Source organism: Eumetopias jubatus, unplaced genomic scaffold, assembly GCF_037043125.1.
Source record: "Eumetopias jubatus isolate StellerSeaLion01/CBP00866 unplaced genomic scaffold, mEumJub1_p1.0 scaffold_16, whole genome shotgun sequence".
NCBI lineage: Eukaryota > Metazoa > Chordata > Mammalia > Carnivora > Otariidae > Eumetopias > Eumetopias jubatus.
The window spans coordinates 66,534,499-66,547,812 of record NW_028274822.1 but is presented as its reverse complement, the minus strand read 5'-3'; the positions used below and the strand labels follow the sequence as shown (position 1 = coordinate 66,547,812).

Genomic DNA, 13,314 nt, shown 5'->3' with positions numbered 1-13,314 from the left:
TGGCCATCTATCCTCAGCAGATGGGGGACATCAACTTAGAGTTTTCTCCTCTCTCTTTAACCTTGATTTTGCAGACTTCTCCAGAGAGTAGTTCACAAGAGACCTGTGACATGGAGTGCAAAATAAGCAAAACAAATGTCCTCCTTCAGAGAGTGCCATGTGGTGTGGGTTGGAGGAGGTACGAGGAGGTGACATGGAAGAGCAGAGAATGGAGCCTCCCTGGGCAAGTCTGCCAGAATCCTGGAGAACAAGGCACCTGACTTCACAGAGCCTTGCTTTCCACAAATGTCAAATGGGAAGTACCCACCTAGTAGTAGTGTTACTTTATAGAATACCACAAAAAAGAAGAGCTGAGCAGCAGGGAGTGAGAAGGATGGGTGAAATCTCCTCCTTCAGGTGCCATAGAGGATCGGAGGGAGAGAACTGGACTTGCGCTGTTGACTTTGGACCATCAGGTGTTCCCTACTGAAATGGTGGGAGCGATAGCCAGAGTCGGGTAGGTAGGGTCTGGATGTGGGAGAGCAGGGTGATTGGGAATTGGGCTGATTTTGCTGGAGTGACATTAGATGACAGAAGGCAGATCAGGGCAGGATGGCTACACTGGTAGAGCCAGGTAGTAAGAGGCTGGGGAAACCAGGGAGGGGGGCATTAGCAGGGGGTCAGAGCATATTCCTTGCCACCAGGCTGGAGGGATGCGCTCACCCAAGATGTGGGAGAGGGCTGCTCCAGGCCAGGTTTTCAGGAAAGTGAGACTTTGTTTTCTTTCACATTTATCAAACATCAGCCAGGGCAGGCTAAGATTACAGACTTCAGGCAAAATATATGCTCTCTGGGCATCTGGAGTCCAGTGGAAGATGGAGAAAGCATAGATAAAATGACAGAATTCCAAAGTATTTTTTGTAGGACATCAAATGAGTGGATCAAACAAAAACTTAAGTTGCAGGGCCCAGTATCTGTCAACAATACTCATCAGCCCCAAACTGTAGCTTTGTCTCTTTTCAATTTCAGCTCATTCTTGCCTTAGCCTTTTTTTCTTCTAACATCTTGGCAGTTTAATCTTGCTCTTAGTGCCAGCCTACTACCTACAGACTGCCCAGATGCCCGAAGGCCATCGTCCCTTTCTTTTTCTTTTTCTTTTTTTTTAAGATTTTATTTATTTATTTGACAGAGACACAGCGAGAGAGGGAACACAAGCAGGGGGAGTAGAAGAGGGAGAAGCAGGCTTCCTGCAGAGCAGGGAGCCCGATGCGGGGCTCAATCCCAGGACCCTAGGATCATGACCTGAGCCACCCAGGCGCCCCCCATCGTCCCTTTCTATAGCAGAGTCCACCTGGGTGTTTGCTCACCTGGTTCCCCTTCCCTTTCGTCACAGAATCCTCTCTCCAAATATATACCCACACATCCTCTTTCTTGTCCTTGTCTTGTTATATGTTTATTTTAATACGTTAATTGTATTTTCTTTGTGATTATTAGCAATAACTAGAAGTTAATTTAGAATGATATCAAGAGTTTTCTACCCGGGCGCCTGGGTGGCTCAGATGGTTAAGCGTCTGCCTTGGGCTCAGGTCATGATCCCAGGGTCCTGGGATCGAGTCCTGCGTCAGGCTCCCTGCTCCTTGGGAGCCTGCTTCTCCCTCTCTCTCTCTCTCTCTCTCTCTCTGTCTTTCATGAATAAATAAATAAAATCTTAAAAAAAAAAGTTTTCTACCCATGACTTTTATTTCCTATTTCATTATTTAAAGATTTAGGGGCACCAGGGTGGCTCAGTCATTCAGAATCTGCCTTCGGCTCGGGTCATGATCCCAGGGTCCTGGGATCGAGCCCCACATCGGGCTCCCTGCTCAGCGGGAGGTCTGCTTCTCCCTCTCCCACTTCCCCTGCTTGTGTTCCCTCTCTCATTGTCTCTCTCTCTCAGTCAAATAAATAAATAAAAATCTTAAAAAGATACATTTATTTTTAGAGAGAGAGGAGAATGAGTGCGTGTGAGTGCAGCGAATGGCAGAGGCCAAGAATCCTCAAGCCAGACTGAGGGGAGCCAGATGCGGGGCTCCATCCCATGACCCATGAGATCATGACCTGAACTGAAACGAAGAGTCCGACACCCAACTGATTGAGCCACTCAGGTGCCCCCCATTTCATTATTTTAAAAATAAAAACGGGCACCTGGGTGGCTCAGTTGGTTAAGCATCTGCCTTCGGCTCAGGTCATGATCCCAGGGTCCTGGGATCGAGTCCTGCGTCGGGCTCCCTGCTTAGCGGGGAGTCTGCTTCTCCCTCTCCTTCTGCTGCTCCCCCTGCTTGTTCTCTCTCTCTCTCTGTCAAATAAATAAAAATTTAAAAATAAATAAAAACAAAAATAAAGACAGAGGCAATCTGTTTCTTAGGTGAAAGGGAGATAAAGAAAGAATGTTTTACATTGGAGAGAAAGGCCAGACAGTGAAGCTCCTCATCTCGTTGGCCTCTTTGTGCTCCAGACATGAGACAGCAGGTTCCTGCACTGAAAGGCTCAGAGGCCAAGGGTCTAGAGCAGGTACAGTGAAGAGTGTGGGGAAATTGAGGAATGTGATCCGTCTACAGGTGTCTAGATTTGTAGCCTCCTAGTAGCTCCTGCCTGCAGGTTTTTCTCTTCTTACCTAGACCCGATTTTAATTTGCGTGTTTACTCTCATTATTGTATCTTATGTTTGTGCTTAAATGTTATTTTTTTAATGGAATAAGATTAGACGTAAACCATTTTTCCAGGTTTCCATCGACTTCAGCTTCCAGCTACATGATTTCTACAAAGTCTACTGTAACTCAAGGTTCTCACTCACATTAGAACTTCCCTTATACACAGATCCGAAAATTTTCATTATCAGTAACAAATATCATAATTAGGGTTTTCCTGTTTTGTGACTTCTGTATGGTAGGAGAAGAATATGTAAATTATAAAACTCAACTCCTTGGGGGGCGCCAGGGTGGCTCAGTCAGTTAAGTGACTGACTCTTGATTTCGATTTTTCCATTTTGACTCAGGTCGTGATCTCAGGGTTGTGAGATAGAGCCCTGTATTAGGCTCTGCACTGTGTGTGGAGTGTGGAGCCTGCTTAAGATTCTCCCTCTCCCTCTGCCCCACCACTCCCATGCATGTTCTCCCTCTCTGTCTCTCCCTGAAAATAAATAATAAAACTAACTCCTTGGTCCACTTTATAAAACACGAAATTTTTCATAATTACCAATATTTGTATGAATTTCCCAGGTATGAATAAAAAAGACATTCTCTTTCTATCTGTAAATTAAAATATTATGACTTGGAGAAAGAGCAATACTCGGAACTCCAAGCATTAATCATAAAATTATTATTAAATCCGTTTACTCTGTCCCTCAAATTGTTACTTTCCTTTTAAGGCAAAACCAGAGAAAACGTGTTTTCAGTTGTAATTTTTTTCCACTGAGTATTTTACAAATTAATTTTTTTATAACTTAAATTTTAATGCAAATCTGAAAAATAGAATGCTCAGTCGTTACCTTTTTTTTTTTTTTAAAGATTTTATTTATTTATTTATTTATTTGACAGAGACACACAGCGAGAGAGGGAGCACAAGCAGGGGGAGTGAGAGAGGGAGAAGCAGGCTTCCCGCAGAGCAGGGAGCCCGATGCGGGGCTGGATCCCAGGACCCTGGGATCATGACCTGAGCCAAAGGCAGCCGCTTAACTGACTGAGCCACCCAGGAGCCCCAAGGACCAGTAGCTTTAACAGAAAGAAGACCCCCCTATTTAAGTTGAGATTTATAAGAATTAGCTAAAAAGGCAGTTGGGACAGTTGACTGTTAGAATGGGAAGGAAAAAATTGGAAATAACATGAATGACAGATGCAGTCTGATATCCACCTCAGCATCCAGCTTCTTTCTGAATGTGTTTTGTTCCAAGTAGTGATAGGTCTCTTTTAGCCTTCACCTTGTCATCTGGGGTGTCAGACACATGGCACAGCAGCTTCATCCCAAGGAAGATCTGCATGAGAAGCAGCTAGCAGGGCAGCATTCCAGTGTAGTTATAAAATACAGGCTTAAAAAGTTGAAATCCCAATCAGACATTTGTTGGGCCCTTAAAACACCTCTCTAGAGCTCTGTGGATCTGCAGAACAATTTGAAAAACACTTGCAAAACAAAATTCCTGCCTTCCCCTTGATGAGTAGAGCAGCCCCTAACTGGTGCCTGTCCTCTGACAATAGCTAGGATTCCTCCCACCCTGCATTTTAAAGTTGTCCTAAAAAGATGCTCAGAGGGGCGCCTGGGTGGCTAAGATGGTTAAGCGTCTGCCTTCGGCTCCGGTCATGATCCCAGGGTCCTGGGATCGAGCCCCGCCTCCGAAGCAGGGAGCCTGCTTCTCCCTCTCCCTCTACTGTTCCCCCTGCTTGTACTCTCTTGCTCTCTCTATCAAATAAATAAATAAAATCTTAAAAAAAAAAAAATGCTCAGAGTGCCTGTGAGGCCCCACAGAGGGGCCAGGGAGTGGACAACTCAGGGAGACATTATTGCTGCTGGGAGGGAGAGGTGGTGTGGTGAGTGAGGTCTTGGTGACAGCAGTTCCACCCCATGTAAATTGGGGTGGAGATAGATTTTTTTTTTAATTTTTTTTAAAGATTTTATTTATTTGAGAGAGCGAGAATGAGAGAGAGAGCACATGAGAGGGGTAAGGGGCAGAGGGAGAAACAGACTCCCCACTGAGCAGGGATCCCTATGCAGGACTCAATCCTGGGACTCAGGGATCATGACCCTAGCTGAAGGAAGACGCTTAACCGACTGAGCCACCCAGGCGCCCCTAGATGTTTTTTTTAATACACTTTTTTATGTGATTTCACTTTAACCATTCTCAGAGAGTTAAGTGTTCATTTCTATCCTGTTGGAGTTAGTAATCAATATGGGGAGAAAAAAAAGGCTGCTTTTGTTCTCAGAAGCTAAACATTCTCACCAGCTGAGGATGACACCTGGCTTACTGGTAGCACCTTGTGTCTTTGGCACTGCTTGATTTTAGGTTTAAGCATGGAAAAAAAATAAATTCTTTAAAAAAATCTATAGATTCCTTTGGATAGAACCGTGTGTATGGCCTAAAGTAAACCTTTTTTTTTTTTTTTTTTTTAATTTGCAGAGGAAATGCTGACTTTGTCTTCTTTCTCCATCCTTACAGGTTGGTGACATTGTGAAAGTCACAAGGATGAATATAAATGGCCAGTGGGAAGGCGAAGTGAATGGGCGCAAAGGGCTTTTCCCCTTTACGCATGTCAAAATCATTGACCCTCAAAACCCTGATGAAAATGAGTGATTGCTGTTGCCTGTTTCCTGCTGCTTCCTTGTTCTGCCTGTCATAGTCTCCTTTGAAGTGGGAAAGCATTCTCTCTCATAGGCAGGTTACACTGCATTGCCGATGGTCAGCTTTCTGCAGAGTGGCGGTCTCTCATACACATTTGGAATGCACACAGCGGCTGCCTGGGCATTTGTATCATAGTCGTATTGTCAAAGAGTAGCAGAGTTTATAGAGTTCTTTTGGATCATAAACTGGAAATACTGGTGGAAGCACACAAGTGGAGAGAAGTTGACAAGGAAAGGGTCTGTCTTCTCATCACTGCCCTGTTTGTACTTGTGACTGATTCTGTCATGTTCATCAGATGGAGCTTGAGGCCATGGTGAGACGTTGCACGTTGCTGTTCCATAAAGCAGTGGCTCAATCGCCGTTTTGTTCTTCCTGAAGAACAGAGCAAATGAACCTTAAAGAGGAGGGAATTCTGTCCTAAACTCCCCAAATCTGGCTCTTCTTTTTTCCTTTTTGGTTTGGTTTTGGAAGACTTAATTAGACTTGTGTGTTCTGAACAGGTTTTTAAGTAGCAGGTTGGATTTTTGTGATAATTGTAAGGAATGACACATGCCTCTGAGCTTCCAAACTGAAGCTGCTGTAACTAAAGAAATATGAAAAAGGAAAAAAAAACACAACATCAACAACCCTGAAGCAGAGGCTTTTATTGTCTTGGTTTCCAGTTATACCTGTTTTGCCATATAGCAGACAGCCCACAAAATAATCAGTCATATGTGCCAAGCTTGTGTGCATGGCCTCTTGGATTACGTTGTCCCCAAAAAGCATCAGAGTGGGGGGTGATTTGGGGAAGGCTTTGCTTACCTTGTTTGCCAGTGATGACAGGAGCAATGGGGGGAAGCACTTGGCCAGTTTTCTGTCCAGTGTTTCAGTGAATATACCCCTTTAAGGTATAGGAATTAAATTTCTTTAAAAAGTGAAGTTCATAGAATTATTGAATTCATTAATGAATCTTTAAATCCTACTCACTGAGGCCCACTCCTCGCTGCCGCAGCCCAAGCTCACGGTCTGCCAGAGAAAGATGGTGCTGTTCATACTGGTTCCCCAGGCTCCGTGTCTGTGACGCTCCCAGGCAAAGAAAATGCAAGCTCTGGAAATTGGTTCATGCATTTGATGTCTAAGATTTTAGTGACTAGGGAGAACCGTTAACTATTTAGCAATTTGATGTTAACATTTCCTTATTAGCTAAAAGAGGGCTGTTCATACAAGCTAGCTTGGTACAGAGGTGTGGCTGATCCCTCATCTGGTGCACATAGCAGTCTAGGATTCTGGAACCTTTATGCAGTTCAGTCTGCTCTCCCTTCTGGAAACTGGTGAAGACAGGCCTCCATTCAGAATGAATACAGCAGACCTAGAAATGTAGCAGCCACCTAATACTGATTGCATCATTTGCTGAGTGGCTGCTTTAGCCACAGCCCTGTCTCCCAAGGGTCTTGGATTTTGAGGTAGAGCAAGATACATACACATACGTATATATACACTGGTGACAGAACCAGCAAAGCAACCATTTTTTTTCAGTCTCTCTTTAAATCAGTATTCCATTAGGCAGGTAACTACCATATTAAAGAATCTTGAAAATGTTGCTGTGACAAAGATAATGATCAGTTGGAAAAAATATCACTGTGGCTGCCTGTCTGTGGTTTTCCTGGAAAAAATGCAGTCTGCTCTCCCTAATCAATGAGCACTGTGGCCACCTCTTGCTCTGAAGGTGCCTCTCCATTGTGTTGCCTCTTATTCTGAGTTCAGGCCCAGCCCAGCTCCCACAGCAAGTGGCACGTGCATGGCAGCATTCCCGTGGTCTGCCTGGACACAACACTCGCCTTGCAGCCGGTGACCCGGTACTGAGGGGGTTGGCCAGCAGAAGGTGGAATATGTGCCTTGTTCAAAGAGGGCACAAACCTTGAGGCTTTTTTAAACCAAGTTTAGCTGAGGGGCTTGGCACCTCTTGGTGACAATAGTTGGTTCGGAGTACAAGAAGTGTATGGTCATTTTGGAAAGCAAGATTTCCCTTCAGCCATCCATGTCTGCTGACCTGTAGCAAGACCCACCTCATGTGGAGCACTTCAGAATCAGAGCACCCCACAAACCTACTTTGGCTTCATAATAAGTCTGCTTGTCACTTCAGCCCATGTGCATGTCTCCAGGGCTGCCCAGGAGATTGGGAGCCCAAAATAAGGTGAGCCTTGAGTTCTGAACTCTCGAGATATATGTGCCAAAAGTAGTACCTATTTGACTTAGGACCTTATTAGTTTTTTCATCAGGCAGGGAGATTCTTTTCATCACACTAAATATACAAAAACAGCACCCTCGCCTCAGCTTTGTGCCTGGGTTTCCTAGTGATTGGGGAAGACTTCCTGTTTCAGAAAGCAATGCGAATCTTCCAGAGGAGCTGCCTTCCCTCCTTGGTTGGTCTCCTTTTAGGATTGTTCATTATTGCTCCTTGCTCTGCTCTACTGTGTGTCACTTAAGAAAATATTTGGATGTTAAATTAACTCGCTTGGGAACTGAACAAATTATGAACTAAAGGGCATTGACAGTTTGACTCAAAACTTATTTATCCTGAGAAGGACCTCCAACACAGGAGTCGTCCTTGTCATTTCTTTGTGGCGTGGTACCATCTGATGGCACGGTGAAAGAGGAGCACGCGTCGACGAGCTGCCATTTGACAACTTTGGTCACCCAGACAAGACACCTGTGCTCATGGATGGAAAACGGAAAGGGGGGAAAGACAGCTGCTCCCTCCTTGGAGCTCAAGGATCGCTGGCTCCGTGCTAACTTTCTTTTACAGCTGTTTACACACAAGACAGGCCAAGGCAGACGGCCACTGCTCTTGTAATGTTTGCTCAGAGGAATATGACCATTTTATTTTTGAAAAGGGATGATGTGTTTTTGTGCCAGGTGTTTATAATTTAATCCTTTAATATTATGTTCATTAACCTCTTAAAATGAGTGACTTTTTGATTGTTTTAACACAGTACCTAAGACTAATGCTTTCTGTGGACACCACTGAGCTCTGCCTCAAACTCCACCCCCTGGGACCAGAGACCTGCGTCCCTGGTTAACTGCTATCCGTGTGGAAACTGAGCTGGTTGTATATTCTAAAGGAGTAGAAGGACAGTTCCCTGAGACAGGGTCGTTGTCTCTGCAGGAGGAACAGTGGCCTTGCTTCTAGACGGTCTTCACTGTGTGTTTTAAAATGACAACAACACAAAACTTTTGACCTGTAACTTAAAAATCATAAACTTCAGGCAATAATATTTTCTGTGTAAGCTTTTAAAATTATTTTTGGGGATCATAGCTTGTTTTATTTTGTGCTATAAAATTAACAGTATTAAATGACTTATATTCTTAGAACATTGAGTGTCTTTTCTTAACAGATTAGTGCCTTTTTATTTTTGTATTCATTTTACGCTACTGGTCCCGGCATCAGAACCCTTGTTTCCATGGCCTGTTTGTACATTGTCTCAATAAAACTTGCATCAGCCGGTGGTGGCAGCGGCGGCTTTGGTGTTTCAGTGTCTCCTCAGTGCTGCCTGCAGGCTCCTCAGCCCACGTCAGCCTCCCAAGCAGTTAAGCACCTGGCGAACGCCTCTGAAATGCAGAAACGACTGGTGCTCCCCCTGGGATGCTGCGTCTTGCAGCCCAGCCCTGTCATTGCCCTCCACAAAATAGGTCTTGTGTGGGTGTACTGGCCCTTCTCCGCACCCGGGGCCCCCCTACAGAAGAGAAGCAGCTAGTTCCCAGTGTGTGAGCACAGTGGGTGCTGTGGGGGGCTGGTGCTCGGTCTTGGCCTTCCGAAGATGAAGCAGTAGTTCTCACGCTTTACACCACCAAGGAAAACCTAGATGTTTTCCCTTCTAGGCACCTGTTTCTGAAGGCTTCTGTTAAATACTTGTCTAGCACAAGCTCCCCAGGGTTGAAATGGTTTCAAGTGAAAGTTCTGGAAAACAAGCATTCGCATCCCAAGTTAGGGCATGATACCTGCCTTGTACATTCTTGGCTGTTCCTCTCTGTATGTTGCCTTCCTCCTGAACTCCAGGGATCTGCAGCTAGACAGCTGGGGCGTGGGGGGAACAACACCGATTTTCCTGAAATCCCCTCAACCAGACCCCATTCCCACACGTATTTATGTGTATTGAGAGGTCCACATTTCCTTGTAGTAATTACTCTGGCAATGAGTTTCAGGAAGTGACACCAATCCCGATGTATATAGAACCATGCTGCTAAAATGTACTCCCTGGCTCCTACTTTGAGGATCCTAAAGAATTTGAAAGAAAAGTTTGTCTTGAAATAACTAAAACCGTTAGGGGCGCCTGGGTGGCTCAGTTGTTAAGCGTCTGCCTTTGGCTCCGGTCATGATCCCAGAGTCCTGGGATTGAGCCCCGCATCGGGCTCCCTGCTCTGCAGGAAGTCTGCTTCTCCCTCTCCCGCTCCCCCTGCTTGTGTTCCCTCTCTTGCTGTGTCTCTCTCTGTCAAATAAATAAAATCTTAAAAAAAATACTAAAACCGTTAAACCATTCTGGAAGAAACCGTGCCCTAGAGACAGACACCTTTGAAGAATACTTTGAAAAGGTGTTTTGATCAGCGATACTGGGCTGGGTTCCTCCGTGGCAGGGAAACCCCGGGAAATGGGGCCTGGTGTGGGGGGCTGCTCCCCCACCTTCCTCCGCCCTGGCGGACTCAAGCCTCGCTCCTATCACAGGCAGAAGATAGACCACAGCTCCTTGGCCCAGGACTTCCAAGCACTGGAGACGCAGGAGTGAGGGGTTTCACTGGCACAAGTAGTTCTCAAACTTGGCTGCATAATAGAACCCCCGGGAGAACTTCAAAAAAAAAAAAAAAAAAAAACCCAGCGTCCAGATCCATGAAATCAGAATCTGTGCAGCGCAGGTGGAGGGCCCTCGGTGTTGAGACCAGAGGGATCGAGGAAGGGCAGATCACTGGAGGTCTCAAGTCAGCAAGGGATCACGGGCTAAGACAAAGCCAGGCACGCTCCAGCCCTGAGCTGCTCCCCTTAGCCTGGATTACGTTTACTTACCCTCCCCCAGGCAGTCGGGAAGCCTTCCCGAACCTGCCCGGGGCTCCACAGCTGCTCACATCTGCACCACGAGCTTTCCAGGACAGGATAGGGGTCCCCTCTGTGCTCCAGCTCAGGTTGCCAACACCCGGGTAACCAGGGCGTGTGCGTAGACTGCAATAGCAGGGTCAGGTCTTGACGGGGCTGGGGCAGAGGGTCCATGACAAGGCAAGAGAAAGGGCCTCCCAGGACACAAGCCAGGGAGGAGAATGCCTGCAGACCCCAGCAATATCCCGGTTTTTGCTGTGGAGTGAGGTTTCAAGATCTGGGCAATGGCCTCTGCTGGCCGCACCGAGGCTAGCTTAGCAAAGGGGGGAAGGTGGGGGAGGAGCCCCCCACACTAGGCCCCATTTCCAGGGGTTTCCCTGCCACGGAGGAACCCAGCCCAGTATTGCTGATCAAAATACAACCTTTTCAAGGTATTCGTCAAAGGTGTCTGTCTCTAGGGGACGGTTTCTTCCAGAATGGTTTAATGGTTTTAGTATTTCAAGACAAACTTTTCTTTCTGCAGGATCCTGAAAGTAGGAGCCAGGGAGAACATTTTAGCAGCATGGTTCTATATGCATAAGGGATTGGTGTCACTTCCTGAAACTCATTGCCAGAGGTTTTACTATAAGGAAATGTGGACCTCTCAATACACACATAAATACGTGTGGGAACGGGGCCTGGCTGAGGGGATTTCAGGAAAATCGGTGTTGTCCCCCCCCACCCCGCAGCTGTCTCGCTGCAGATCCCTGGAGTTCACGAGGAAGGCAATATACAGAGAGGAACAGCAAAGAATGTACAACGTTAAGCAGGTATCCATGCCCTAACTTGGGATGAGGCTGCTTGTTTTCCAGAACTTTCACTTAAAACCATTTAAACGCTTTAAACCATTTAAAGCCTCTGTGAGCGCTCCCCGCCCGTCTTTTATGGGGAAGACCCTGGGGTGGAGGGCCCCGGGCACCGTCCAGCAGTGCGCAGGCGCGGCCGCCACACACCTGGAACTTGAAGGCATCCTGGGCGCCAGGCCCCGCTGCAGCGCGTACCCAGGCGCAGCCGCGTCACCTAGACCCCCGTCCACCGCCTCGCTGGCCGGTTCTGGGGACCACTACCGCCGCGCCCTCAAGACCCCTTACATCCGGCCCCACCACTGCCCACGCCAAGCCGCTGCCGTCGGTCCCCGGGGCAGGCGGGCAATCACGCGGGGAGGGATGGAGAGAGGGAGGACCCTGCGCGGAGTGAAGGAGGACGTAGAGCCCTGGAGCCCCTGGAGGCTCCTCCCACTCCCTCAGGTCCCAGAAACGGTTTGCCCCTTCCCGGACGTTGTCCAGAGCGCTTGGCTCCCGGGTGAGCCGGGTGAGTCCCGCTCTGCGAGGCCCCGACCGCTGCCGAGATCGCGGGCTCCGGGGTCCGGGCGCTGGCCGGGGTTTCCTGGCGCCGGGGGCGAGGGTCGGGTAGGGTGGCGAGCTGGAGCGGGGAGATGGGCGTGAGGCCCGGTGGCCGTCAGCGCTGCCCGTTTCCGGACGGCTCCCAGGGCTCCTGGGCTCTGGGCCCTAAGTAACCTGTGCCCTGGCGGCTCGGGAGGGGAGGGGCGGGAGCGTCTCAGACCCGCCCCCGCTGAGATGGGGGCGGGCACTGGCGGAGGGGGCGGGTTGGGGGCGTGACCGAGGCGGGGCGCTGGAAGGACAGCCCACACCCAACCGCCCGAGAGAGCCCTGCGGAACCATGCCGTGCAGGCTAAGGGTCTGAGGAAGTGGCTCCGGGAAGGGCGAAGGCTCTCTGAGTGGGCGCCAGGAGCTGCCGAACAGCCAAGTCCTGGAAGGAGGGAGGGAGGGAGTGGTCTGTCCACTAACTGCGGCGAGGACGGGCACCAAGAGGAGGGGAGACCTGGGCCGGGGCTGCACCAGACCCAGTGAGCAGAGGAAAGGAACCCAAGCCCCAGTGCCAGCCCTTCGGGAATGGTGGTTTGCAGCCTACCTGAGCTCCCCAGAACAGCTCCAGGAGTTTGGGGAATTCCACTTTGGCATCAGGGTTGGAGAAAAAACATCCATAGGATGCAGCCTTCAAAAGACGGGCATCAGATGAAACATATCCTTCCACTGTCCAGTCCACTCTCCAGCATCTCCCTGTTTCCAGTTTATTATATATTATATATATTTCCACAGTTATTCTGTAACATACAAGCATACCGAAATACCTCTGTAAATATCCTTTCTAAATGTTTTCTCTACACAAAGGTAGCATAGATTACTTACTGTTCTGCACCTCGCTTTATTTCCCCATTCTGTTTTAAAGATTTTTGTGAATCCACATATGGAGGCTTTGTTCTTTTTCACTGCTGTATAGTACTCCATGATATGGATGAACTGCCACTCATTCAACAAGCTGCTAGTGATGGACATGGAGGTTCTTTTCAAGGTGGTCAGATGCATTAAAAATGAGCTGCTCCAAGTGGAACCGCTGGATCAAAGGCTCTGGGCATTTGCAATTTTGAAAAGTGTTGCCAAATTGCCCTCTGTAGGAATTACCTTAATTTACACTGTCGCCAGCGCGATGTATAAGAAAAATATAACATTTTTACAAACGCTCTGTAGACACCTTTTATGGCTGAACAATATTCCTTCATGTGGCTGAGGGAGCTTAAACTAGCACATTTGTCTTTGAGGTTGTGGAGGTTGTTGCCAATCTTCTGGTGATAGAAAACCCACAAGTCTAAGGGCGGCAGGGACATGGCCCACCTTCCAGCCCTCAAGCTTACTCTGGTCCAGTCTTCACTCCAGGTGTCTTCTGACCTCCTAGTCCCTCTGCCTCATTCCAGTCCAATGACAGTCCTAGTTGCTGGTATGGTTTTTTACTAAAGGCACCTGTGATGAAAATCTCTCACCCAACTCCTCTTTGGGCCGGTAACATAC

General features: G+C 47.8%; 1 protein-coding gene across 1 annotated transcript in view; it reads left to right on the top strand.

Annotated features, from left to right (window-relative positions):
* The window catches only part of CRKL (CRK like proto-oncogene, adaptor protein), a 37,385-nt gene extending 28,539 nt beyond the window's left edge, over positions 1-8,846 (top strand). Inside the window, exon 3 of the mRNA XM_028094924.2 lies at positions 5,164-8,846. Coding sequence (XP_027950725.1) covers positions 5,164-5,298 — 135 coding nt within the window. The 3' untranslated portion in view covers positions 5,299-8,846. The remainder of the gene's footprint in view (positions 1-5,163) is intronic.
* Positions 8,847-13,314: the final 4,468 nt, after the last annotated feature.